The sequence below is a fragment of the Pongo pygmaeus genome, chromosome 15 (assembly GCF_028885625.2).
Source record: "Pongo pygmaeus isolate AG05252 chromosome 15, NHGRI_mPonPyg2-v2.0_pri, whole genome shotgun sequence".
Lineage (NCBI taxonomy): Eukaryota > Metazoa > Chordata > Mammalia > Primates > Hominidae > Pongo > Pongo pygmaeus.
Genome location: NC_072388.2, coordinates 79,994,138 through 80,019,722, shown reverse-complemented (window position 1 = coordinate 80,019,722; position 25,585 = coordinate 79,994,138). Strand labels below are relative to the sequence as shown.

Genomic DNA, 25,585 nt, shown 5'->3' with positions numbered 1-25,585 from the left:
AAATGATAGTAACTACTTTAGAGAATTGATGTGAGGATTAAATGAGTATATATGTGTTGAGCAATTAGTGTAGTGCTTGGGATATGGTAAATGCTCAATTAAGGTTGACTAAACTTATATGTGTCAATATGTGTGTGTACACACATACACTAAACATTCTGTCAATCAAATTTTTCATGAATTCAGACTAGCCTACTCTTCCAATTCATTATTTTTAAAATGCATGTTCAGAATACATTGTTTCATTTTTTGTTTGTTTTAGTTTGATTTCCTCACAGCTTGGTGTAGGTGAATGGCACACAAAGCATCCTGCCTTACGGCGACTTATTATTATCAAACATCTGCATTGTTATAATAAATTTTAGTAAGTTCTAAACCAAAAAGCATTCAAGGATAGATTCAAATGGGGATCTAACTTAGATGCAGAAGTGGGCTGAAGGGTATGTGTCTCTGTGTAGGTCATAATTAGGCTGAAAAAATAATCAGTAGAGTTAACTAGGCAAAGAGAGAGAGAGAGAAATAAATTTCTAGGCAGAGGCAAAAGCACGTGAATACCCTGAGGTGAGAAAGATCTTGGACTGTTCAAAAAAACCAAAGAACACAGGTGTGCAGGTGTGAAGCATGATGAGAATGCACAGGTGGGCAGGAACCAGCTGAACTTGTGGGCCTGGCTGTTTATGTTAAGATATTTGGATTTTATTCAAGAAAAATCATTCTGGCTGCTGTGAAGATACTGAATTAGAAGAAATCAATTGGAAATACCAGTTAAGATATAAAATTATTATAGTTCAGACAAGAGATGATGGTGGCTTAAATAAGGGTGGTGGCAGTGGAGAGGAAGAGGATACATTTTCTGTGTATTAGGGTAGTAGAATCAACAGGACATGGTGAAAGAGTAGAAGTGGGTGATGAGGAAAGAAGGTATAGTGATACCTCTCAGGTATCTAGGATTTGCATCAGGATGAAGGAAGTTGGCATTTATTGGTTCAACATACACAGGAGTAGTAGATTTCAGGAGGACAATCAAGATTTCAGTTTTGGATATAAAATGTGAGATATGTGCAAGATGTCTGGGAACAGAGGTCAAGTAGACCAATAGGTATACACCGACACTAAGAATGAGGGCCTGAACTAGATATATAAATTTGGGAATTGTTAGATAAGATCACATAGCAGGAGAAGGTAGTGTGAAAAGAGATGACACAGGATTGGGCCATATGAAAGCCCAATAATTATAAGTGGGGAAGGGGAAGCAGCCAGCGAAAGATCATAGGAAAGACTGACCAGTATGGTAGGAGTCCACCCAGGACTGTGATATCACAGAGGCCAAGGGAAGAGGTTACGAATAAGAACAGAATGGTCTACTATTTTGAATCTTGCATATAGCCTTTTAAGATGCAATGGTCACAGGTTTAACTGTGTTAAACATACTGTATTTATTGAATGAATAGCTTTTAGTTTTTGGAATGACAGTTCTAGGTCACAGACCCAATGTCAGTACTGTTAAGATGAAAATGTTAGATAAATTTAACAGTTTAATTGAGCAAAGAATAATTCATGAATTGGGCAGCCCCCTAACCAGAATTGGTTCAGAGAGACTCTGGTGCTGCTCTGTGATAGAGAATTTCTGGAGCTGGGGGGCGGGATGCAAAGAAGGTGATATACAGAAAACAGAAGTGAGTTATAGAAGCAGCTAGATTGGTTATAGCTCAGCATTTGCTTTATTTGAACACTGTTTGAACAATTGGTCACCTGTGACTGGCTGAAACTCGGTGATTGGTAAAAAAGTAAATTATGGTCTGTGGTCTGTTCACATATCCAGTTAGGTTATAGTTCACTGCATACAGAGAGGCCTTTAGGCCAAATTTACAAGGAGGCAGCTTTAGGCTAAAGAGTGCTTATGTTCTAATACTCTAATTCATATCACAGAACAAAATCTAAACGTGAATTGGGAAGCCATCTCAGAGGATGTATATAGAGCTCTGTAAGACTGGACAGGTACTGGCAGGGATAATTAGAAGTGGCAATGGTAAACTAACTGCTCAGCTTTCTATTTACCAAATCACAGGACCAAAAAAAGTCAGTTTTGAAGGGCAGATTAGAAAGAAAACACACTTATGAAATGGAATAACATTATGTTATTTTACTGCTGATGTAGTCCTCATTGGAGCTTTTCAATAAATGCTGGCAATATGCATTGGCATTTGAAATGTGTACTCATAAGTTTAGTATCTACATATCTATACTTGCAGCAAAGCCAACACAATAAAGAGCTCTCTTTCCTAAACAAATCAGAGGGCTTTAATTCTATACTGAGGAATCCCAGGAACGTTTGGTTGATGGTACTTATATGGTATATAAATTAAACAAATCATTCTATATTGATACTCAGTTGCATGCCTTATACCCACAAAACCATTCTCAATTCCTTGACCAAAGATGAGTGATCTTTCAGCTCTATTTTTCTCATGCAAATTATAATGCTTTGTATATAGTCGCTGCTTAATAAATGATTATAAAACAAATGTCTTAAACATTTGGGTGGCATGCATGCAAAAATCTTCACTGATCTTTTCTGCTGACCAAAACCATTTGCAGACGATAATGTCAGATACATATTAGAAACATTTGAAGAATACAAGGTGCATTATCCTTTCAATTTTTAAGATATTAGACTCTCAATATCTCAAGTATATAAGCGAATTGTCTTTTAATAATTTATTTTTAAACTCATTCTCTTTTTAATTACTGTATTTAATAGTTTCCTTTGGTTTAGGAAGTTAACACTTTTGCTCAGAGTAGAGAACTGAATATTTACTTAAAAAGACTTATAAATAACAACTGGAATCTTTGTGAGAAAAAAGATCATAATACAAACAAAATGACTGCTTTTAAGATCAATAGGGTTTATATAGGACTTCACTACAAATTAATTGCTTTTATTTTTGGTGAAGGGGCAAAGAAGCAAAATGGTTTGCTAAATGGATATCACATTTGGAGTCAGAAGATTTGGTTTTCAATTTTGAAGACTGTTGTTGTCTTTACTGTACTAGATCCTCAGCCTTCCTGGGCCTCAGTGTTATTTTACTTTCTTTGGTTTTAATGTACTGCTCTATTATATAAACTTCTTATGAAGGATACATAAATGATTTATTTTTAGCCTTCTTTTCTAATATATGTTGTCTTAAGGCTATATGTTTTCTTCTAAGTATGACTTTGACTACATCCCACAGGTTTTGATATGTCATATTTTTATTATCATTTAGTTAAAATTATTTTCTAATGTTTATTATGATTTCTTCCTTAATCCTATGGTTAATTAGAAGTCAGAGTTATTTAGAAGTTAGGTTATTTACTAGTTAGAGAACATGCTGATTTTATTTTTTTTTTGTAATCTATTGAGACTTGCTTTTATGGCCCCACATGTGGTCAATTTTAGTAAATGTTCCATGTGTCCTTGAAAAGAATATACACTCTGCAGTTGTTGGATACAACATTTTTTATAAGTCAATATGATCAAGTTTGTAAATTATGTTCAAATCTTTTTATTAACTTTTTATCAGTATATTTACCATTTTGGTATGCCTGTTCTATCAATTATTGATACAACTATATTAAAATAAGCTCTCACTATGATTGCCAATTATTGTTTATCTTTTTAGTTCTACCAATTTCTGCTTTATATGGTTTGAAGCTATGGTCTTATAGACATTAAATTTAGAATCACTATATCTTATATAGTAATTCCTTTAATCATTATGAAGTGTACCTTAGAGTAAGACTTTATGCTTTATATGTATGTATATTTACATCAGTTTTCTTTTAGTTACTGTGTGCATTTTATATGTTTTTATCTTTTCACTTTCAACCCTTCTATATAATGTTTAAAATGTCTGTTGTAAGCAGCATACAGCGAGTATTAAAAATTCACCAATCAATCTTTGTATTTTACTTAGAGTATTTAGTCCTTTTACATTTAATGCAGTTAATGTAAATGCTGATTATTTGGAGTTAAATCTATTTATTCCAGAAACTCTCTATTTCTTCCAATTTCTTGCTTTTTTGTATTAATCAATTAATTTCATTCCATTCCCCACTACTATTAGCCTGTTAGTTATCCAGTCTTCTACAAGCATTTTAGTAGCTGCCCTGTGAGTTAAAACATTTATTTATGATTTATTAAAGTTTAATTACAGTTAGTACTTTTACCACTTCTCAGATAATTCAAAGACCTTTAGAACACTTTAACATTATTTATAATGTCCTATACTTTTTTTAAAAAGCTACCGCATATTTTAATTCTATGCATACAAGCAGTTCTACTTTGCATGGCTCCAATACACATGAAGTTTGGTTACCATGATTTAATCAAATGTAAATAATAACTGTCCTCAACACATCCCTCAAGTTTCAGTTACCATAGTATATTAACTATTAATCATTGAATAAAGTACGAACTTTGTTGCTAGCTCTTCAGTCCACAAATCACTATGTAAATAACAGACGCACATTGTAATAGGTGACCAACTACATCACTCCTTTCAAAGTCATTGATAGTTGCTCACTGGGCATCTCTTGCTCAGTTCATTCACAAACAATAAAGTATGTCATTGTGTTTCCTATGTGTTTGCCAGTAATCACCTCATATGACATTTCCTAAAAATGGCTAATTGAAAGAGTGAATTTACCAATAAAGATGCAAATGAAGCCAGGAAATGAAATGTAATGTTACTGAAAGGGAAATTCAAACAAAATGTAAATGGAGTTATAGAATAAACCACTGGCCTGAAAATTTTGATACCACCACCATCTGAGACTATTTATTTATTTATTTATTTATTTATTTATTTATTTTAGAGACCAGGTCTTGCTCTGTCATCCAAGCTGGAGTGCAGTGGTGTGATTATAGCTCACTGCAGCCTTGAATGCCTGGGCTCAATTAATCCTCTCACCTCAGCCTCCCATATAGCTGGGACCACAGGTTTGCACTACCATGCTCAGCTAGTTTTTTTTTTTGGTAGAGACAGGATCTCACTATGTTGTCCAGGCTGGCTGAGAAACTCTAGATATTAACCAGAGGAACTTAGTGATGGGAGAAAAATGGATGCAAAGGATGAAGATATCCCAAAAGAAACAATGATGGTAAAAAAATTTTACATTAAAGAAACACTTGAAAATATTTTATAATATTTAAAAAGCAAAGGATAAAATGATGGAAGCTAATCTAGACTTAGAAAGAAGTATGACAATTTTCCAGGGTATTGAAAAGATATTCTCTTGTAACTTATATAATAAAGATAAAAGGTCAAGCACTGTCAAAGCTACTCCTGGTAAGCTTTTACAAAGCAATAAAGCATTTTACTTCTAAGTGTTTCTAATGTTGACAATTACAGTATGTGAAATATTAGTTTTATAATTTTTTCCTTTCCGTTTATAACTGACTGAGAAATTTTAATGTTTTCATAAAAGCTTTTAGAAGTCACAACACAATTTTTCTTATTGATTATTAAGACTGCTTAATACAGTTTCAGTCTGCACAATTTTATGATCCCACACTATCATGCAGAGCAAAGAACAGTATTTTAAATCCCCTAAGACATTATTTCATTTTGTGCAGTCAAGGTTCATTTGTATTTACCGGTATATTGACCTTTTCTGTTGCTTTTCATTTCTTCCTGCACAGAAATGTCTTAGCATGTGGAATGGCTTTCCTTTTGTCTTAGTAATTCCCATTAGTAGTTCCTTTAATATGAGCCTCATGGTAATAAATTCTCTCAATTTTTGTTTGCTTGAAGTATCTATATTTTTCTAATTTTAAATAATCTTTTGGTTGGGTTGGCAGATATTTGCTGTTTTGCTGTTCACAAACATCTTCCTATTGTTTTATAAGTTCCATGATTTCTGTTGAAAATTTAGCTATCAGTCTTGTTACATCCTTGAAAGTATTATTTATTATTTTCTTGCTGCTTTTTTTTTTTTTTTTTTTGAGATGGAGTCTTACTCTGTTGCCCAGGCTGGAGTGTAGTGGCATGATCTCAGCTCACTGCAACCTCTGCCTCCTGGGTTCAAGTGATTCCCTGCCTCAGCCTCCCGAGTAGCTGGGATTACAGGGACACACCACCATGCCTGGCAAATTTTTGTATTTTTAGTAGAGACGAGGTTTCACCATGTTGGCCAGGATGGTCTCAATCTCCTGACCTTGTGATCCACCCGCCTCAGCCTCCTAAAGTGCTGGGATTACAGGCATGAGCCACCGCGCCCAGCCTTGCTAGCTTTTATAATTTTCTTTTCGTCTTTGGTTTTTAGCAATTTTACTATGATGTGCCTCAATGTAGCTTTCTTCGTATTTATCCTTCTGGGGTTTGCAGTACTTCCAACATACGTGACTTGATGTCTCTTAAGAGTTTTGGAAAGTTTCTTTCAAATATTGCTTTTCTCATTCTTTCTCTCTTTTCTTGGGATCTAGTCATAGGTATGCTAGACTTTTTATTGTGCTATATATTTCTTATTTTCTCTTTCTCTCCATGCTTCAGACTGATTATAGTCTTCTGACCTATCTTCCATATTACTAATTCTCCTTTGAGCTATGTCTAATCTCTTGTTAAACTCATGTATTTAGATTTTTTATTGACTTTTTAGATTCTAGAGTTTACAACTGATCCTTCTTATCATTTTCAGTTTTATTCTGAAATTCTCTCTTGTCATTTAAATTTTTGAACATGCTAGTTATTTTAAAGTCTGTGTCTGATAACCAATATTTGAACTTCCTATGGATCATTTTCTGTTGTCTATTTTCTTCTCTTGATGTTTTGCCCCACAAACTTTTGAGTATTTTTTGTATTGATTCAAAGTTAGACTTTAGTCTTTGCAAGGGCTGATCTATTCACAGTTTTCCCGTACTTCTAGGATGAAGCTCTTTAGTGATCTCAACCAAAATCCTGGATTGCTTACTAGGAGCAATCCTTCTTAGCAAGCCCTGCACTCAAATTTTTATTTTCCTAGCCCTAATAGATGCCTAAACCTCTGGTCAGCTTCTTAGCCCTTAAGCTTTTGCTTACAATTCAGGAAATACCTCAAGGGGAAAATAACCAAATGATGTTTCTGGGATTTGCTTATTGCCCATTGAGTTCTTACTGTCTTCATAACACTCTGATACTTTCAAACTTTTTTAAAAAAAATTCAGCTCCTTAAGTTATTCTCAGACTAATAATTGATCTGATGTAAGGTAGCCTACCATACTTGGAAGCAATATCTTGGACCTCAGTATTCTTGAAAGCATCTTAATGTGGTGGATAGGGAAAAATTTTAAGTCATATATTTATGGTATAAAGATTGTGGCCCTGTCTCTTAGTAACTGTGTGACCAAGGAAAACATATTTAGCCTCTCTGCATTTATGCTTTTCTTATATAAATAATGGAAATAATTGTATCTACTTCACAGGGTTGTTTTAAGAGGTAAATAATAACCGAACAAATAATGTTCATATAATGTTTAATGTAATGTTAGGATATACTAAGTATTTATAGATAAGTATTTTTGTTTCTTCATCAAGAAAATAGTTAATGATTAGTAATACATAGCTGCTTAAAATAATGCAATGTGATTATTTATGTAACACTTTTTATAGATTGTAATCTACTAGAGAAATAGAAAAATTATTCTATTTTTGAATGGTATATTGACTGGTTTTCATGTGCTAGATATTATATAATTCAATATTGATGATAAACATGAAGTTGCAGCTCTTATTACACTTATTTTGCAAATGAGACTAGGAAAGATTATGTGACTTGTCCAAGGGTAGATAATGAGTAGGCAGAGACACCGGTGTTCAAATCCAACTCTGACCAACTCCAGAACTAGGGTTATTAAATTCCCTCCTATTCTAATCTCACTAAGCAACTCTTCTCTTTCCGAATTAAGGAAAAAATGCCAGCTTTGTAGAATCTTGCACAGACCATAGAATCAAGTAGTTACTCAGTAAATACTTATTGTCTCACTGACATTCACATCAATAAAATATGCTGACACAGTAGTAATAGAACAGATAGTGGTTCAAGAACAGAACTTTTAATGTTGTCTTTAACTTCCAACCATGGAATTGAGGTGTAATGAAGATGAATAAACATAAACTGAGAATGAGAACAGGTTAATAATTTAATCACAAACAGAAGTTTTGACTCACAATCTAGAAACCAGCTCCCATTGCCATCTGGAGCCCCAAGATTATCAGTCAAGAGTGGTTGTGGCTTAGGTCTATGCTTCACTTTTCCTTGTACTTACATGTGAGTCACTTTACTCAAATTGTAGAAGGCGTGTGATTCCAGCTGCTGTAGAGTCACATCTATAGATATGTAGCTGAATGTCGGAAAAATATAAGACAAAGTAGAAAGTTAGTAGGGTTGTAAACTTCAAACACACTATTTTTGACATAACTTTTTGTTATGTGCTTCCCAGATCATGCAACATGTACAACCCTCATGGATTCTGCCAAATTATGTTAAAATTACTTACTACTTTTTTTTTGCAGATCTTGTGATACCTGAATTCCTCCTGTATATTAACTCCTATTTATCTAAAGTTATCATTTAACTGTCACTTCCTTCAGAAACTTTCCCCAAACTCCCTGATTAAAATTTCCCATATGTATATTTAGGGATTATGTATATGTGTGTGTATATATATATATATATATATATATATATATATATATATATATATACACACACATATAGTGCCACCCTGTGGAATGTTCCACTAGAGAATTGAGGTTTTCTCTTCATCGTCTTTGAAACTACATGTCTAATTCCATGTTACTAGACATTCCATTAAAAATGCTTCTTATTCACTCTAGTGTTCTTTTCTGATGCTTGCTTTTTTTTTTTTTTTTTTTGGTATTTTGAGGAACTCTTCCATTTTAAAGGAACTCTTCTATTTCCTTTAAAATACACAGATGTCCAAGACCTGGTCTAGGATAATTAATCAGAGTTTATGAAGGATGAGTCAAGTACTTTTATTTTTCAAAAGCTTCTTAGCTGATTCTAATGTGTAGGCAATGTTGAGAACCACTGACCTATAGTTTGAATTGAATCTGCCATACATATGTATATATGGTGTATACATAGGGATTATATATAGTGATATATCACTATATATATATATATATACACATAACTATAAACTCATTTCACTAATTATCACAGGGCAAATTTCCAGTTCTTTGGGTGATATTTATGTTGTCTCACTAGACTGTAAGTTCTCTGAAATGCAGAACTGTGTCTGTTTTTGGCCACTGAATCTTGAGTGCCTTTCAGAGTGCTTGGCATGTTGTCGACTCTTATTAAACAACTGAATGAATAGAAGGGTTCCTCAAAATAGCAAAAAAAATGAGCATCAGAAAAGAACACTAGAGTCAATAAGAAGCATTTTTAATGGAACGTCTAATAACATAGAATTAGACATGTAGTTTCAAAGATGAAGAGAAAACCGCAATTCTCTAGTGGAACATTCCACAGGGTGACTACATACTCCCTTAAGACTTCTCTTCATGATTTTAAATGAAGCTGAAAATTCAAGCTCCATCTTAAAACTTTGTAAGCAAAAAGTAATTCAAATAAAAGCTTCAAGTACTGAAAAAGGAAAAGAGAAATTCCTAAATACAACTTGTCAAGAACATATAAGGAATGTTTCAAATAGTTTCCTCAAATTCCATCTTGTAATGAGAATGACTAATGCGGCCAAATTCAATGACCACTTTCTATTGAGAGGTATTTCTATGACATTTGGGAAAATGAACAATTGACAGATGGTTGCCAGCCATAGCCATAGCAGAGATTCTCAACCCTGGACATGCAATTAAACTACCTGAAGGGCTTTAAAGTACACAGATGTCCAAGACCCGGTCTAGGATAATTAAATCAGAGTTTATGAGGGATGAGTCAAGTACTTTTATTTTTCAAAAGCTTCTTAGCCGATTCTAATGTGTAGGCAATGTTGAGAACCACTGACCTATGGTTTGAATTGAATCTGCCAGTAAAATATCCTCATCGATGCAATGTTTACAAGAGGAGTGCTGATTGTTCCATTCTGAGTTTTTATCTTGGTTATTATGAGTATTCTAATGGCTCTGTGCTTTCTATTTTGAATTACCCATTCTCTAAATAATTATCCTTTGATTTACCCAGTCTCTTAACCCTTTGCCTCTTGCGGATAATAACGTTATATAAATTGTTTTGATACAAATATATTTCTAACATAAAGGAAACAATGGAACAGATTGAAAGGAATTAATTTACCATGTAGAGACTGTGGGGATTTATCATGGATGAAGCTGAGCCAGCTAGCAGAGCAAGATTCATTTTTCAAGGCTGCCAACTTGTTTCCCTAAGCATCTTTTCCATTGCTACAAATCTTCTACTGAATTTCTTAGTTAAGAAGTATGAGTCTTTCTCAAGGTTCCAGAAGGATAGTCACTCGGCCCATATTACCAAATGGAAGTTCCAGTTTCTCCAACCTAATGACACCTTTTTGGAGGGCTGTGATAGCTTGGTTGTGAAGACAACTGGCAGGAATTGTTTATTCAGGGGGATAAAAATTGTGATTCCCTGCTTACTTACCCCATTTTTATAACTAGGAAAAATCAGATCCTACTTCTTCTTTGCATTTAAGCATTGTATAATCATTATAGTCACCATATGACTTACCATTCAAACTGGGGTAGTTTTGTGAGTTAAAGCAAGGTGCCATTAACAATTTTGCCAGAATACCAAGTGGGAATTTGAACCATCTCAGACAAACCTAGCATCATCCTGTTGATCTCTTTCTTCTCCCCAAGATATATCAAATCTTTAATTATTATTCAGGTATGTGTATGTGCTTTTATTCCACAAATATGTATTGAACATTCATTGTATGACAGACATCCTTCTGGACAATGACAAAACAGGCCTGTTCCCTACCTTCAAGGAACTCACAGTACTCAGAGATACAGATTAATGCACAAGGTAAATGGGATTAACACAAGGTGTTAACACAATGGGATTAACACAAGGTTCAGGGAACCCTATCACTTAACCCAGACTGGAGAATCCAGCAGTCTCCCTGGGAGAAGCCTCAGTGGAGCCTTCAGATCTGCCTGGGTGTCTCCTATATCTCAGTCAACAAACCCTCTTCTTATTGCTCACCACTTTTATTTCAAATCTTCTCATCAGATTTCTAACTCTGCCACCTCCATCTTCCATCTTCTTAGATGTCCTTTAATAATTTGATAAGTCATAGAAATGTTTGAAACTTTAACACGAGAATGCCTTGAATTCCCCACCAATAAGCCTATTAGTTTACCTGCATCTGTCCCATCTTTTTCTTACAACTGAGACAGCTAAGTAAAAAAACGGCTCCCTAGCAGAACCTTCAACTGCCTGTGCCCTGGGAGAAGTGTGTACTGGGATGGAGCTTAGGGAAGTTCATTTATAGCTGGGAGGAGCCTGGCCTCTCCTGTTCTGGGGTGGTACCTGGGATTCAATCTGTGAGGTGGGAAACGGGCTAGAAGGACTCTCGCTTTGCTGAGAGTCCCTGTTTCCCTCTTTTCCTCTTTCACCCAATAAATTCTATTTTTATCACCCTTCAAACTGTCTGTGAGCTAATCTTTTATGGCCATGTGACAAGAACCTGGCTTTTAGCTGAACTAAGGAGAAAGTCCTACAACATAACTTCCTCGTTATGATGTAGAAAGTGACCATCTTCCTATAGAAGGCCAATCCCTCTATTTGGATCTCATCCCCTCCTGCCTCTTCAGGGACCACATGCTCTTAAAATTGTTCTTTCTTCACTCTCTTTAGCTTCTCCCTCTCTATGGATGCCTCCTCCTGGTCCCAGTTACACCCACTTGTTTGTGACTCTCAATCTCTACCTGAATCTCTCCCCTGAGTGCCCCCATACACCCAGAACTCCCAATCCTCTTTACTCTAATTTACTTTTTTTCCCCATATACTTATTTCCTTCTAAATTAGTATCTAATTTACTTATTTATTGTGTTTTTGGTTCATTGTCTATTTCCTCCCATTCAGATGGAAACTCCATGGGGACATGGATCTTTGTCTGTTTGTTCCCTGATGTATCCCCAGCTCTGAGAGCAGTGATTGGCACATAGTAGGGGCTGAACAAATATTTATCAAATGAATGAAAAAATTCTATGTCCTGATGTGTACTCAATATAACTGCACCTCAAATGCCATATGCCCCAAATTGAATTCCTAACACACCCCCTGACCCTCCACAGCAAATACACAAAACACTTCTCTGCCTAAACGAATGTGCCGATCAACCACACAGATGTCCTAATCAGAAACTTGATCAGCCCTCCCTTATTTATGTCTCAAATCTCTATCCTTTTTCATTATTCCCACTCAATGATCATCCTTCAATTTGCCATCCCCTGTCCTTTGGGCACTGCATCAGCCTCTTCACTAGCTTCCTGCCTACAGCCTTGCTCCACTTCCACCACTCACTCCACTGCAAAGCCAAGGGAATGTTTCTCAAATGAAAATCTGACCATTTCACTTGCCTGCTTAAAACCATTGAATGGCTCAGCCCTTATGGAAGATTTTAAACTCCTTCACATGATTTATAAGACGCTGTACTAACTTAGACCTACGTTTTATTTTTTTCTACTGCCCACCTCCCTGCCTAAGCTCTACCTCCAAGAAACTTATTATATTTCAATTCTTCAGAAAGCCCAGGCTTTTCCCTTCTGCTTTTTGCTATATAATGCAGATCACAGGTCAGGTGCTATTTTTTTTTCAGGAAGTCTTCCCCAACTCCTCTCCCTGCTCCTGTGTAGGTAATAGACCTCTTATGTGAGATTCCCTATCACCCAATAACTGACCCCATCATGACACTCATCACTCTCTTAGGAATAAAACTGAACTGCTGTGAGTTTTGTCTACTGTTGTGTACGGAACACATAGCAAAGTGCCAGGCACAAAGTAGGGCTCAATAACTTTCTGTTAAATGAATGAAGTAATGGCCAAGCTGTTGGGACATGCAAACAGAGACACCAAATAGGCAGTTGTATAAGGTAGATGAGGGAAAAGGAAGAGCTGAAGGAGAATTCAAGGTTTTTAGCTTATAGGATGCTACAGTGGTGCTGTTAAAAGAGAAGGAACAGCTTGGGAGGAAGATGAAGTGTTTATTTTGGATATGCTGGTTTTGAAGAGCCTGTGGGACATCCAAGTGGTAATATTTGGAAATTAGCTGTGTTAGGAAATAGTGCAGCCAAAGGAATGGGAGTGTTTACTCAAGGAAAGTGGGGTATAGAGGAATTAGAACAAAATATACAAAGAAAGAACTGGTAATTCAGTAGCTGGCAAAAATAAAATAGGAAGTCAGAAAAGGAGACTGAGGAAGAGTAGCCAGGTGAGACAAGAAGAGAAATGAGAGAGGAATATCAAGGAAAACAAAGAGGCAAGGATTTGAAAGAGGAAGGACTTGTTAGCAACATAAAAAACTGCAGAGATGTTCAGTAGGATAGTCTCTCAGCCTCAGCACTGCTGACATTTTGGACTAGATAATTCTGTGGTGGGAACTGTCCTATGAACTGTAGAATGTTCGGCAGCAACCTTCACTTTTACCCACTAGGTGACAGTAGCAGCCCCCTCTCTAGGGGGCATTTAGCAACCAAAAATGCTAAATGCTTCTAGGGGTAGAGTCGACTGTGGTTGAGAACTACTGAAATGACAGAAACACTAACAAAATGGCCACAGAGTGAGTACATTTGGCCAAAAACTGTACAGGTTGCTCCTGGTTATATTATTTCGCATGCCTGAACTATCTGGATTGCCTGTCAAAATCAATTAAATGAAATAAAGACCTGCTTCATTTCATTCACTCTTTGTCAACCCAATATGGAAAATCCTTTTTCTCCTTACTCTAAGTGGATAGCAATTCAATTTTTAAGGTTTAGAATTATTTTTAATTCTCTTTTAACGTGAGAGAGATATGAAACCGCTGGCTACGTTTATAACAAAATGTAAATATTTGTATTAGTAGTGAAAGGTGATTCAAGACTTGGTGACTAGGACAGATGGATGTTTGTCTATCTGTATATATGTTTATCTTATAAACTATGGGATGTTTATAGGAGAGATTTACAGCTAAGGTTTTGCCATATTCCAAGATATATTAAAATACATCGAGAATTATGAACTGCTCAAAATCAAATGAATTTAAATTTGATTTAGGTTTTAAAAAATCATGTAGGAATTAGGGAGTGGAGATATAACAAAATGAAATAAAAATCATGTACATAAAATTGTCATATACATTGAAAATGTAACTGCCATTGATTTATGCAAGTATAATACCAAGTATTTTTCTTGATAGAACACGTTTAGAGAATAACATATCACAAATGCAAACTTCTCTTTATATTAAAAAAAAAACTTACATTCTGGAAATATTGGGCAGATTAGAAAATGCATGACTTGGAATAGTTCTCAGGTGAGTCTCAATAAGCTTCCTGTGAAAATAACAGTTACATAATTAGAGTTTTAATCATTGGGCTTTTCTAATAATTCACCTTAATTATAAAAACACATTATTAAAAAGCATGACAGTTTTCACAATATATTTCCTTACACATAATCAACAAAAATAATACTCAACAAACATACCAAAGAACCATATGTACACATTTTTTTCTCCCAATAAGAATTGTGAGATTCAGATGCAGAAGATAAATCATCAAACTTCATCTATGAATTAGCAGTAAACTAATATGTCTTGCCTCACATCACACTTTATTTGTTAACCGAAGGGCAACATTTTTTGCGGGGTCTTTTTATTAAATTGAAAAAACATGATTATTTTACCTTTTACTTTAGGTTTGGGGGTACATGTGCAGATTTGTTATATAGGTAAACTGGTGTCAGGGTTTTTTTTGTACTGATTATTTCATCACCCAGGTACTAAGCCTAGTACCCAATAGTTATTTTTTTCTGCTCCTTTCCCTCCTCCCACCCTCTGCCTTCAAGTAGGCCCCAGTGTCTGTTTGTTCTCTTTGTGTCCATGAGTTCTCATCATTTAGCTCTCACTTATAAGTGAGAACATGTGGTATTTGGTTTTCTGTTCCTCTGTTAGTTTGCTGAGGATAATGGCCTCCAGCTCCATCCAAGTCCCTGAAAAGGACATAATCTTGTTGTTTTTTATGACTGCATAATATTCCATGGTATATATGTACCACATTTTCTTTATCCAATCTATCACTGATGGACATTTAGGTTGATTCCATGTTTTTGCTATTGTGAAAAGTGCTACAATGTACATTTGTGCGAACAACATAATATATTCATCAGTATGTTAAGACTACTGAATTTATAGCATGTACTTGTCAATGGAAATGTCTTGGAATGCTATCAGAATATACATTAAGTACATATTTAAAAGAATTAAATGCATGTTTTAAATCTTAAGGATTAAAAATAGTAGCGTGGTTACTACCTTCTTGCACAAGTAAAAGTCTCTTCAATCATATCTTGATCTTATCATCTACGTGCTGCAGTCTGGAAATAACTGACTGGCAAGGAGCAAATTCTTCTTCAGAATCTTAAGACATCTTTGCTGGATTTGCACCTTAAAGGTGTGACTTTTTCTCCAGTTTGCTTCTTTGGAGACTCTTCAGAAGGTGGAGACTGTTATCATTATACATAATGAAACACCTTCATGCATTCCAGTATACCTCTCCACCTAGGCACTCCATTTTTGAGTTATGCTCTTTACTATAGTTACTACTTGAGAATCTCGTATGGAAAACAGTGTGCATAGTGTATTAACTTGGCAAAAAGACAATGCCTCAGCATACTACTCAGCTTCTCCATATGTCTGTTTTTGCCATTTAATCACACTGGTAGTCACACATCATCCAGTTGGTACCTCATTTATAGATAGTAGAATAACATTGTGTATTTTTTCTTCTCTAAGCTGAGGGGTTACTTCTCAACAATATATTTCCTTGGTCTGTGCTTTCTTTGAAGTATTCATTTTTGCAACGATTAAAATATATCTGTAACTTGCCTAATCAAAGCATCAGAAAGACCAAATTAGTTGGTAAAAGCATCTATTAAAATGGAGGGAGGGAGGTGATGTGAATGACAAAAGAGTAAATCTTCAGCTCTTCCCAACCTCTGGTGTTTTGCCATGAAGCCCAATGTTGCCTTAATATTATTTCAGAAATTCAGGTCCCATAAATTACTTGGTCTTCTTTGAAGGTCTCCCACTTATATTTCCTTAATTGAGTTATCCGGATTCTGAAGCTAAACAGATATGAGAAGAACAAGTCATTCTACCAAAATCTCTGTGTAAAATTGGGCCATGTCAAAGGAAAACAAAAGATACACACCTGTTGAGTATCACCCAAGGCGATTGAGTTTAAGCTCAAAGATGGTCTTACTCATAGAGCTGTCGTAAGGCAAACATTTTGTGGGCATACTTATGGTAAGATTGTAGGTAATATGGGTCTAAACTGTAACTTTCACTGACTAAAATTTTTTGAGTTTAGCCTGTGTTCAAAAGTAAACAAAGTATATAAAATTAAATAGGAAACCAGAATAAGATTACAATGGTTTCTAAGAAATTGACTTGGAACAGAAATAGCATCTAAGTGCAATTTAATAGCCTTTGGGCTAAAGGTTCAAATAATGTTTCTATTCTTCCCCAAAGTATGAGTTTCTGAAATATATAATACCTGTTTCTTGAATTCTCTCTCTCTTTTACACACATACAGTTCCGAACAAAGATCTTTTTCCCACTATTGGGTTAGTTGTGGCACAAGGTGTTTCAAAAGACAACCATATTTGAAATGCTAATGTTTTGCTTAATTCCACAAACAAGATATTTTTCCCAGCCAGATTTTTTTTTTTTTTTTTTTTTTACCAAAGAAAGCTCACCAATATATGTAGACCAATAAGGATTATGTGTCTCAGAGCATCTGTCTTAGTAATAATACAATATGCACAGTAAACCAAACAAAATTGAAGTTGAGGGTGCTAGTAATCAGCCTGAGATAAAAATAATGTCTCTTTGTTGAATAAATTCAGTTAATATCATGATTATAACACACACTGGAACAAAATACTGATTTCAATAATGTTAAATGAATTATTAGAATGACAACTAGTTGTAGAGATTGCCAAATTCAATTGCAATTTAACAGTTCATACATTTTGCCTGGATATTTTCATAGTAATGTGCACATAATCTAAAAAAAGACATAATTGAGTTTGTGTAAATTTTGTTGACTTGTGGTATAAATTGTCTTGGTTGCCTCTCTAAAATTCATCATATTAGCTTAAGCTCTCCTTTAATTTCTTTCCTAGATTTTAACATGTGATTAGTCTGATTGAACTTATGAAAACATTTAAAAGGAGTTTTCTTCTAAGGTATCTATTTCCCTTCAAATAAAGAACAAAAACAATCAGTGAGGGCATGGCATCTAGGAAATTAAATAAAGACATCATATTTATTTAGAGAGCATCTGCTCCATTTTTCCCTAATAGTTCAACCTTACAATAACGGTTGTGGGGAAAATTTATTGTAATATGTGGATGCCTCATGACCCCCAGACACATGTGCTCCGGCACGCACATAATCTTTGTGGAGGTTTTGTGGTTGTTTTGATTTGCAGTAGTTTTGTAGCTAGAGTTAATTTATAGAATGTTTGTCATCTATCTGTTTTTATCCCTCCATCTAGGGGCAAGGGGCTGGATGTTCTTTCTATTGTCTACCTTTTCAAGAGAAGGCCTTTTATTCAAAGAATCTTGTGATATTGTAATTACTGCTTTAAATGCAAATGAAAGAAAAAACACCAAGTGAATGTGTTTATTTTATAGAAATATTTTATTTTAATTTCAGAATACATTTTGAATATTTATAGAAAAGGCAAAGTACACATCTACGTGTATATTCTTTTGACAAAACTATTAGAAAATCTTCAAAGTGCTTCACTTTTGTCCAAAGAATTTGCATCACAATAGTATTTGTTTCTAATGAAAATATGCTAGGTACTGAAGAGGCTGTTTTTTATTTGCCTTTGATAATTCACAATAAGAAGACAATGATTCTTTCTAAAATACGACAAAAAACCTCACCTCAGACAAATAATATATCTATTTACTATTAATGATTAAGGCATCATATGTAACTCATTGGGAAAATAGTTCACAGCTATAGTCTTGTATCCTATGTGGAGAATGCACATTTTATGGTTAAAGAAGTTGGCTTCAAGATATAGAAATTATGTGAGAGAAAAGATATAAGCTGAGTTTGCAATTTCAATTTGTTTTTCTGTGATTTCTTTAATCAAGAACGACCATTGGAGATATGACAAATGTTTCCTTTGGGCCTTGCTGAACCAAGATTTATATCTATCAAATGTCTGCCTTAGGAAAATATAATGTAGAAATTGACATGCATGTGAACCGTCACTGATTGACTTGCAGATTTTGCAGGTAGAACTCAGTTTTAAGTACTTTCTTTTCGGTTCTTGCAGTAGCAATGGAGGAGAGAAATATGGTTAATGTAAAGAGAGCTGATAGTTCTTTGTTCCAAACAAGAGCAGTTGGTGCGATTAAACTTTTCACAGTAATCTTGCATGATACTAGGCTTAGTTCACTGAAATCTCATCAACATATAAATCCAATCAACATTCCAACATCTTGTTTCTTATACAGTTTCTGGAATCTTAAACACATAGCTTGTGTTGCATATGTGCATATGTAGGTGTGGGTTCTAACACATTTCTCACTATAGCCCCTACCTCATGACCATGTCTGAATTGTACTGAGTTGAGGAGGCTGGCTGATCTTCTTTGCCATGGCAGAGACTGTGTGGTCCAGAAACACCAAACTTCCCACTTGTGTGTCCTATTTGCCTCCTGGCAAACAGGCTGAGAGTATTTTGTGATTCTGCGTGTTTGTTTAATATCAATGTCATCTTCATCTTAAGGGCCTCTTGTTGTATTAACCACCTGTGTCAGTCAATCAGCTAGTATTTCACTGAGGTGTACCAAATATATTTCACTGAACTATTCTATGTGAGTATAGAAAATATTCATAGTAGAAAAAGAGGGAATTGGTAAAAATAATCCAGATTTTTTATATTGTGAAGTTGTGGATTACAAATTAGGCAATATTAATACAATTTAATGTGACATTTATCACTTGCCTTGTGTTCTTATTTTGGTGAGAATAAATCTTTTTTTCTTTTCTTTTTTCTTTTTGAGATGGAGTTTCACTCTTGTCACCCAGGCTGGAGCGCAGTGATGCAATCTTGGCTCACTGCAGCCTCTGCCTCTGGGGTTCAAGCGATTCTCCTGCCTCAGCCTCCTGAGTAGCTGGTATTACAGGCACCTACCACCACACCCAGCTAATTTTTGTTTTTTCAGTAGAGACAGGGTTTCACCATGTTGACCAGGCTGGTCTCAAACTCCTGACCTCAAGTAATCCACCCGCCTTGGCCTCCCAAAGTGCTGGGATTACAGGTGTGAGCCACTCCACCCAGCCAATAATAAATTTTCATTGGTGAATTTGTTTTACTGTTGTGCATTAAGAAAATACTCTGTGGCAAACTGTGAAAGAATACAGCAAGCATAGGATTTAAAATCAGGGGTGTAGACCCACAAGGATCATGCAGTTAAACACTTGGGACTATTTGCATATAGACTATTTTTTAAAATAAAATAATTTTAACTTGTCATTCTGTTGTGTTTTCTATTTTGGGTGATATAGTGAATTTTAATCAGTGTTGCTGCTAAATTATTTACAAATGATACAAAAATATCAGGTGATATGATGTCTACAATGCAAGATGTGACACTGCAGCTGAAATAGAATGGCATACTGCCCAGAATCCAAGTGGATTTGTGAGTTATTATGTAGGGTCAAACAGAGTTTCGATTTGGGCTTTTTTGTGTGTGATCTGAACCCCAGAAACTCAAGAAATAACTTGATAAGTTTGACGTATGGAAATTGCTCAGCTTAGGCCATCTGGGAGAGAGTTGTCTATTCACGAGTATTGGTTTAGGTCTCCAAATTGTTGAAAATATTAAATTTGGTTTCATTTCATTATTTGGCATAATTTTTTGTATTGAAACTATTTTTTCACAGTTCTTTATTAAGGCATACTTTATACCCAGTGAGATGCACAAGTCTACAATGCATATTTATATACTTCGGTGTATATAAGTATACTTATACTTCACATATATGTATGCATATATGTACACATAAACCCATGAGACCAGTGCCTGGATCAAAATATAAAATATCTCCATCACCCCGAAAGTTTCCTGTGTAGTTTTCCAATCAGTAATTGTATTAGTTCATTTTCACACTACTGATAAAGACATACCCGAGACTGCGAAGAAAAAGAGGTTTAATGGACTTACAGTACCATGTGGCTAAGGAAGCCTCATAATCATGGCAGAAGTCAAGGAGGAGCAAGTCATGTCTTACATGGATGGCAGCAGGTAATGAGAGAGAGCTTGTGCAGGGAAACTCCAATCTTTAAAATCATCAGATTTCATGAGGCTTATTCACTATCATGAGAACAGCACAGGAAAGACCTGCTCCCATGATTCAATTCCCTCCCACTGAGTCCCTCCCACAACATGTGGGAACTCGAGATTTGGGTGGGGACACATCCAAACCATATCATTCCACCCCAGCCCCTCCCAAATTTCATGTCCTTTTGTTTCAAAACCAATCATGCCTCCCCAACAGTCTCCCAAAGTCTTAACTCATTTCAGCATTAACTCAAAAGTCCACAGTCCAAAGTCTCATCTGAGACAAGGCAAGTCCCTTCAACCTATGAGCCTGTAAAATCAAAAGCAAGCTAGTTACTTCCTAGATACAATGCAGATACAAGTATTGGGTAAATACTTGTATCTCCCATTCCAAATGGGAGAAATTGGCCAAAACAAAGGGGCTACAAGTCCAAAAAGTCAGCAAGTCTGAAATACAGCAGGACAGTCAAATCTTAAAGCTCCAAAACGATCTCCTTTGACTCCATGTCTCACATTCAGGTCACACTGATGCAAGGGTTGGGTTCCCATGGTGTTGGACAGCTCTGCCCCTGTGGCTTTACAGGGTACAGCCTCCCTCTCAGCTGCTTTCATGGGCTAGTGTTGAGTGTCTGTAGATTTTCCAGGCGCATGGTGCAAGCTGCCTGTGGATCTACCATTCCAGGATCTGGAGGATGGTGGCCCTCTTCTCACAGTTCCACTAGGCAGTACCTCAGTGAGGACTCTGTGTGGGGGTGCCCACCCCAAATTTCCTTCTGCACTGCCTTAGCAGAGATTCTTCATGAGTGCCTCACCCCTGCAGCAAACTTCTGCCTGGACATCCAGGCATTTCCATATATCCTTTGAAATCTAAGAGGAGGTTCCCAAACCTCAATTCTTGACTTCTATGCACCCACAGGCTCTATACCATGTGGAAGCTGCCAAGGCTTGGGGCTTGCATCCTCTGAAGCCATGGTCTGAGCTATATCTTGGCCCCTTTTAGTCACAGCTGGAGCAGCTGGGATGCAGGGTACTAAGTCCCTAGAGTGCACGCAGCAGAGGGAAACTAGGCCCAGCCCACGACACCATTTTTTCCTCCTAGGCCTCTATATCTGTGATGGAAGGGGCTGCCACAAAGTTCTCTGACATGCCCTGGAGACATTTTTCCCATTGTCTTGGGGATTAACATTCAGCTCCTCATTACTTATGCAATTTTCTGCAGCTGGCTTGAATATCTCCTCAGAAAATGGGATTTTATTTTCTGTCGCATTGTCGGGCTGCGAATTTTTTGAACTTTTATGCTCGGTTTCCTTTTCAAAACTGAATGCCTTTAACATCACCCAAGTCACATCTTGAATGCTTTGATGCTTAGAAATTTCTTCCACCAGATATATAGATATATATATACCCTAATCATCTCTCTCAAGTTCAAAGTTCCACAAATCTCTAGGGCAAGGGCAAAATGCTGCCAGTCTCTTTGCTAAAACATAACAAGAGTCACCTTTGCTCCAGTTCCCAACAAGTTCCTCGTCTCCATCCGAGACCAGCTCAGCCTAGATTTCATTGTCCGTATCATTATCAGCATTTTGGTCAAAGCATTCAACAGGTCTCTAGGAAGTTCCAAACTTTCCCACATTTTCCTGTTTTCTTCTGAGCCCTTGAAACTGCTCCAGCCTCTGCCTGTTACCCAGTTCCAAAGTCGCTTCCACATTTCAGGTATCTTTTCAGCAGCACCCCATTCCCAGTACCAATTTACTGTATTAATCCATTTTCATGCTGCTAATAAAGACATACCCAAGACTGGGAAGAAAAAGAGGTTTAATGGACTTGCAGTTCACATGGCTGAAGAGGCCTCACAATCATGGCGGAAGGCAAGGAGGAGCAAGTCACATCTTACATGGATGGCAGCAGGCAAAGAGAGACAGCTTGTGAAGGGAAACTCCTGTTTCTAAAACCATCAGATCTTGTGAGACTTATTCACTGTCATGAAGACAGCACAGGAAAGACCTACTCTCATGACTCAATTATTTCCCACCAGGTCCCTCCCACAACATGTGGGAATTCAAGATGAGATCTGAGTGGGGACACAGTATATCAAACTATATACTGTATCAGTCAAACTATATCAGTAATCCTGCTCTTCTATAGGATAACTACTATTCTGACTTCTATCATCACAGATTGCTTGTTTATTAACTTCACATAAATAATCATAAATTAGCCACTTTTCTGCCTTGCTTCTTTTGTTCAACATAATGTTTCTGAGACAAATCTATGTTATTACATGTATCAGTAGTGATTTTTATTGCTAATTATGAATATGCATTTTTTTTTTCATTCTCCAGTTGATGGTTGTTTCTCGTTTGGGGCTATTATGAAAAAAGCTGCTATGAAGAACATCCATGTACAAATCATTTTATGGACACACATACTCATCGCTCTTGGGTAAATGTCTAGGAATATGATTTATGGATCATAGGTAAGTGTATACTTAACTATCACAAAAACTTCCAGTTTCCAAAGTGATTGTAACATGTTCACTCATACCAGTGATGTATAGGAGTTCCAGTCAACTCTACATCCTCACCAACACCTGGTGTTATCAGTGTTTTAACTTATAGTCACACAAGTAGGTATGTTTCCATCAGCATTCTTGATTGGTATTTGTAATTTGCTAAAGGATTTGGAGAAATGCACAGCTAAGTTAAAAATGTCTATATGTGTACACAAGTATAATGCTTAATTTTATGTGTTAGCTTGATTGGGTCATGGGATATGAAGATATTTGCTTAAACATTATTTCGTGTTGTGTCTGTGAGGGTGTTTCTGGATGAGATTGCCATTTGAATTGGTAAACTCAATAAAGCAGCTTGCCCTTCCCAATGTGAATGGGCCTCATCCAATCAATTGAAGGCTCAGTAAGAACAATTATTTATCTCTGCTTGTCTTTAAGCTGGGACATCAATTTTCTTTGCTTTCAGACTTGGACTAAATTCTACACCACAGGCTCTCCTGGTTCTCAGGCCATTGGATTCAAACCAGAATTTATACCATCAGCTCTCTTGGTTCTCAGGACTCTCAACTTTGACTGATACTATACCTTTGGCTCTTCTGGGTCTTCAGTTTTCCAACTGCTTATCTTGAGCCTCTTAGCCTCCATAATCATATGAACCAATTCTTTACAGTACAAATCTCTCTCCCTCTCCTTCTCCCCTCCCTCAGCCCCCTAAATTTGTTAGAACTAATGAATAAAATTCAGTAAAGTAGGTTACAAAATCAACATACAGGATTTAGTAGTGTTTCTATATGGTAACAATGAACTATCTGAAAAAAATTAAGAAAACAATTCCATTTGCAATAGCTATAAAAAATAAGATACTCTGGAGTAAATTTAACCAAGGAGGTGAAGAACCTATACACTGCAAACTATAAAACATTGATAAAAGAAATTGAAGACACAAAGAAATGGAAAGATATTCTGTGTTGATGAATTGGAAGAATTAATATTGTTAAAATGTCTATACTACCCAAAGTGATCTCCAGATTCAGTGCAATCGTATCAAAATTCCAATGTCATTTTTCACAGAAATAGAACAACCTTAAATTTTGTATGGAGCCACAATAGACCCTGAATAACCAAAGCAATCTCGAGCAAAAATAACAAAGGTTAAGGCGTTAAACTACCTGATTGCAAAATACATCACAAAGTTATAGTAACCAAAACTGCAGGGTACTGCCATAAAAACAGACACATCAACAAATCGAATAGGGTAGAGAGTCCCCAGATAAACGCACATATCTATGGTCAACTGATTTTCAACAAAGGTGCCAAGAACACACAATGAGGAAAGAACAGTCTCTTCAATAAATGGTGTTAGAAAAAGTGGCTATCCACATGCAGAAAAATAAAATTGGGACTTTATCTCTCCCTTGATAGTAGAATCAACTCAAGATGGGTGAGACTCTTAAATGTAAGATCGGAAACTGTAAAACTCATAGGAGAAGAATAGGAGAAAAGCTCCTTGACATTGGTCTGGGCAATTATTTCATGGGTATGTCCCCCAGAGCACAGGCAACAAAAGCAAAATTAGACAATTGGGATTGCATCAAACTAAAAAATCTTTTGCATGGCAAAGGAAGCCATCAACAGAGTGAAAAGACAACCTGCAGATTGGGAGAAAATATTTGCAAATATATTGTCAAAGGGCCTCATTTTGATAAGGGAGTCATATCAAAAATATATAAGGAACTCAAACGACTCAATAAAACATATACTCCTATTAAAAATGGGCAAATGACATGGATAGACACTTCTCAGAAGAAGACATATAAATGGCCAACAGATATATTTAAAAATGCTCAACATCACTACTCAACAGGGAAATGCAAATTAAACCACAATGAGACATCACCCTGCACCTGTAAGAATGGCTATCATCAAAAAGGTGAATGATAGCTAGTGTTGGCAAGGATGCAGATAAAAGGGAACCTTCACACCCTGTGTTGTGGAAATGTGAGTTAGTACAACTATTTTGGAAAAATGTATGAAGGTTATTTAAAAAACTAAAAGTAGAAATACCATATGATCCAGCTATGCCACCCAAAGGAATAAAAATCAGTAAGCTGAAGAAATGTCTGCACTCTACATTCACTGCAGCAGTATTCACAGTCACCAAGACAAGGTAAATTTAAAGCTTTCTGGAAAAGAGTCATCATTCTAGATACCATTAAGAACATTTGTAATCCATGGGAGAAGGTCAAAATTTCAACATTAACAGGAGTTTGGAGGAAGTTAATTCCAACTTCCATGGATAATTTTGAGGGGTTAAAAACTTCAGTGGAGGAAGTAACTATGGATGTGGTGAAAATAGCAAGAGAACTAGAATTAGAAGTAGAGCCTGAAATGTGACTGAATTGCTGCAATCTCATCATGAAACTTTATTCGATAAGGAGTTGCTTCTTATGAATGAGCAAAGAAAGTGGTTTCTTGAAATGGAATCTAGTCCAGGTGAAGATGCTGTGAACATTGTTTA

General features: G+C 36.0%; 1 protein-coding gene across 2 annotated transcripts in view; it reads right to left on the bottom strand.

Annotated features, from left to right (window-relative positions):
- The window catches only part of TSHR (thyroid stimulating hormone receptor), a 183,059-nt gene that overhangs the window by 63,477 nt on the left and 93,997 nt on the right, over nucleotides 1-25,585 (bottom strand). For both annotated transcript variants that reach the window (XM_054449612.2, XM_054449613.2), the window contains 2 exons: nucleotides 14,445-14,516; nucleotides 8,285-8,359 (listed from right to left, as the gene is read on the bottom strand). In XM_054449612.2, coding sequence (XP_054305587.1) covers nucleotides 8,285-8,359; nucleotides 14,445-14,516 — 147 coding nt within the window. The remainder of the gene's footprint in view (nucleotides 1-8,284; nucleotides 8,360-14,444; nucleotides 14,517-25,585) is intronic.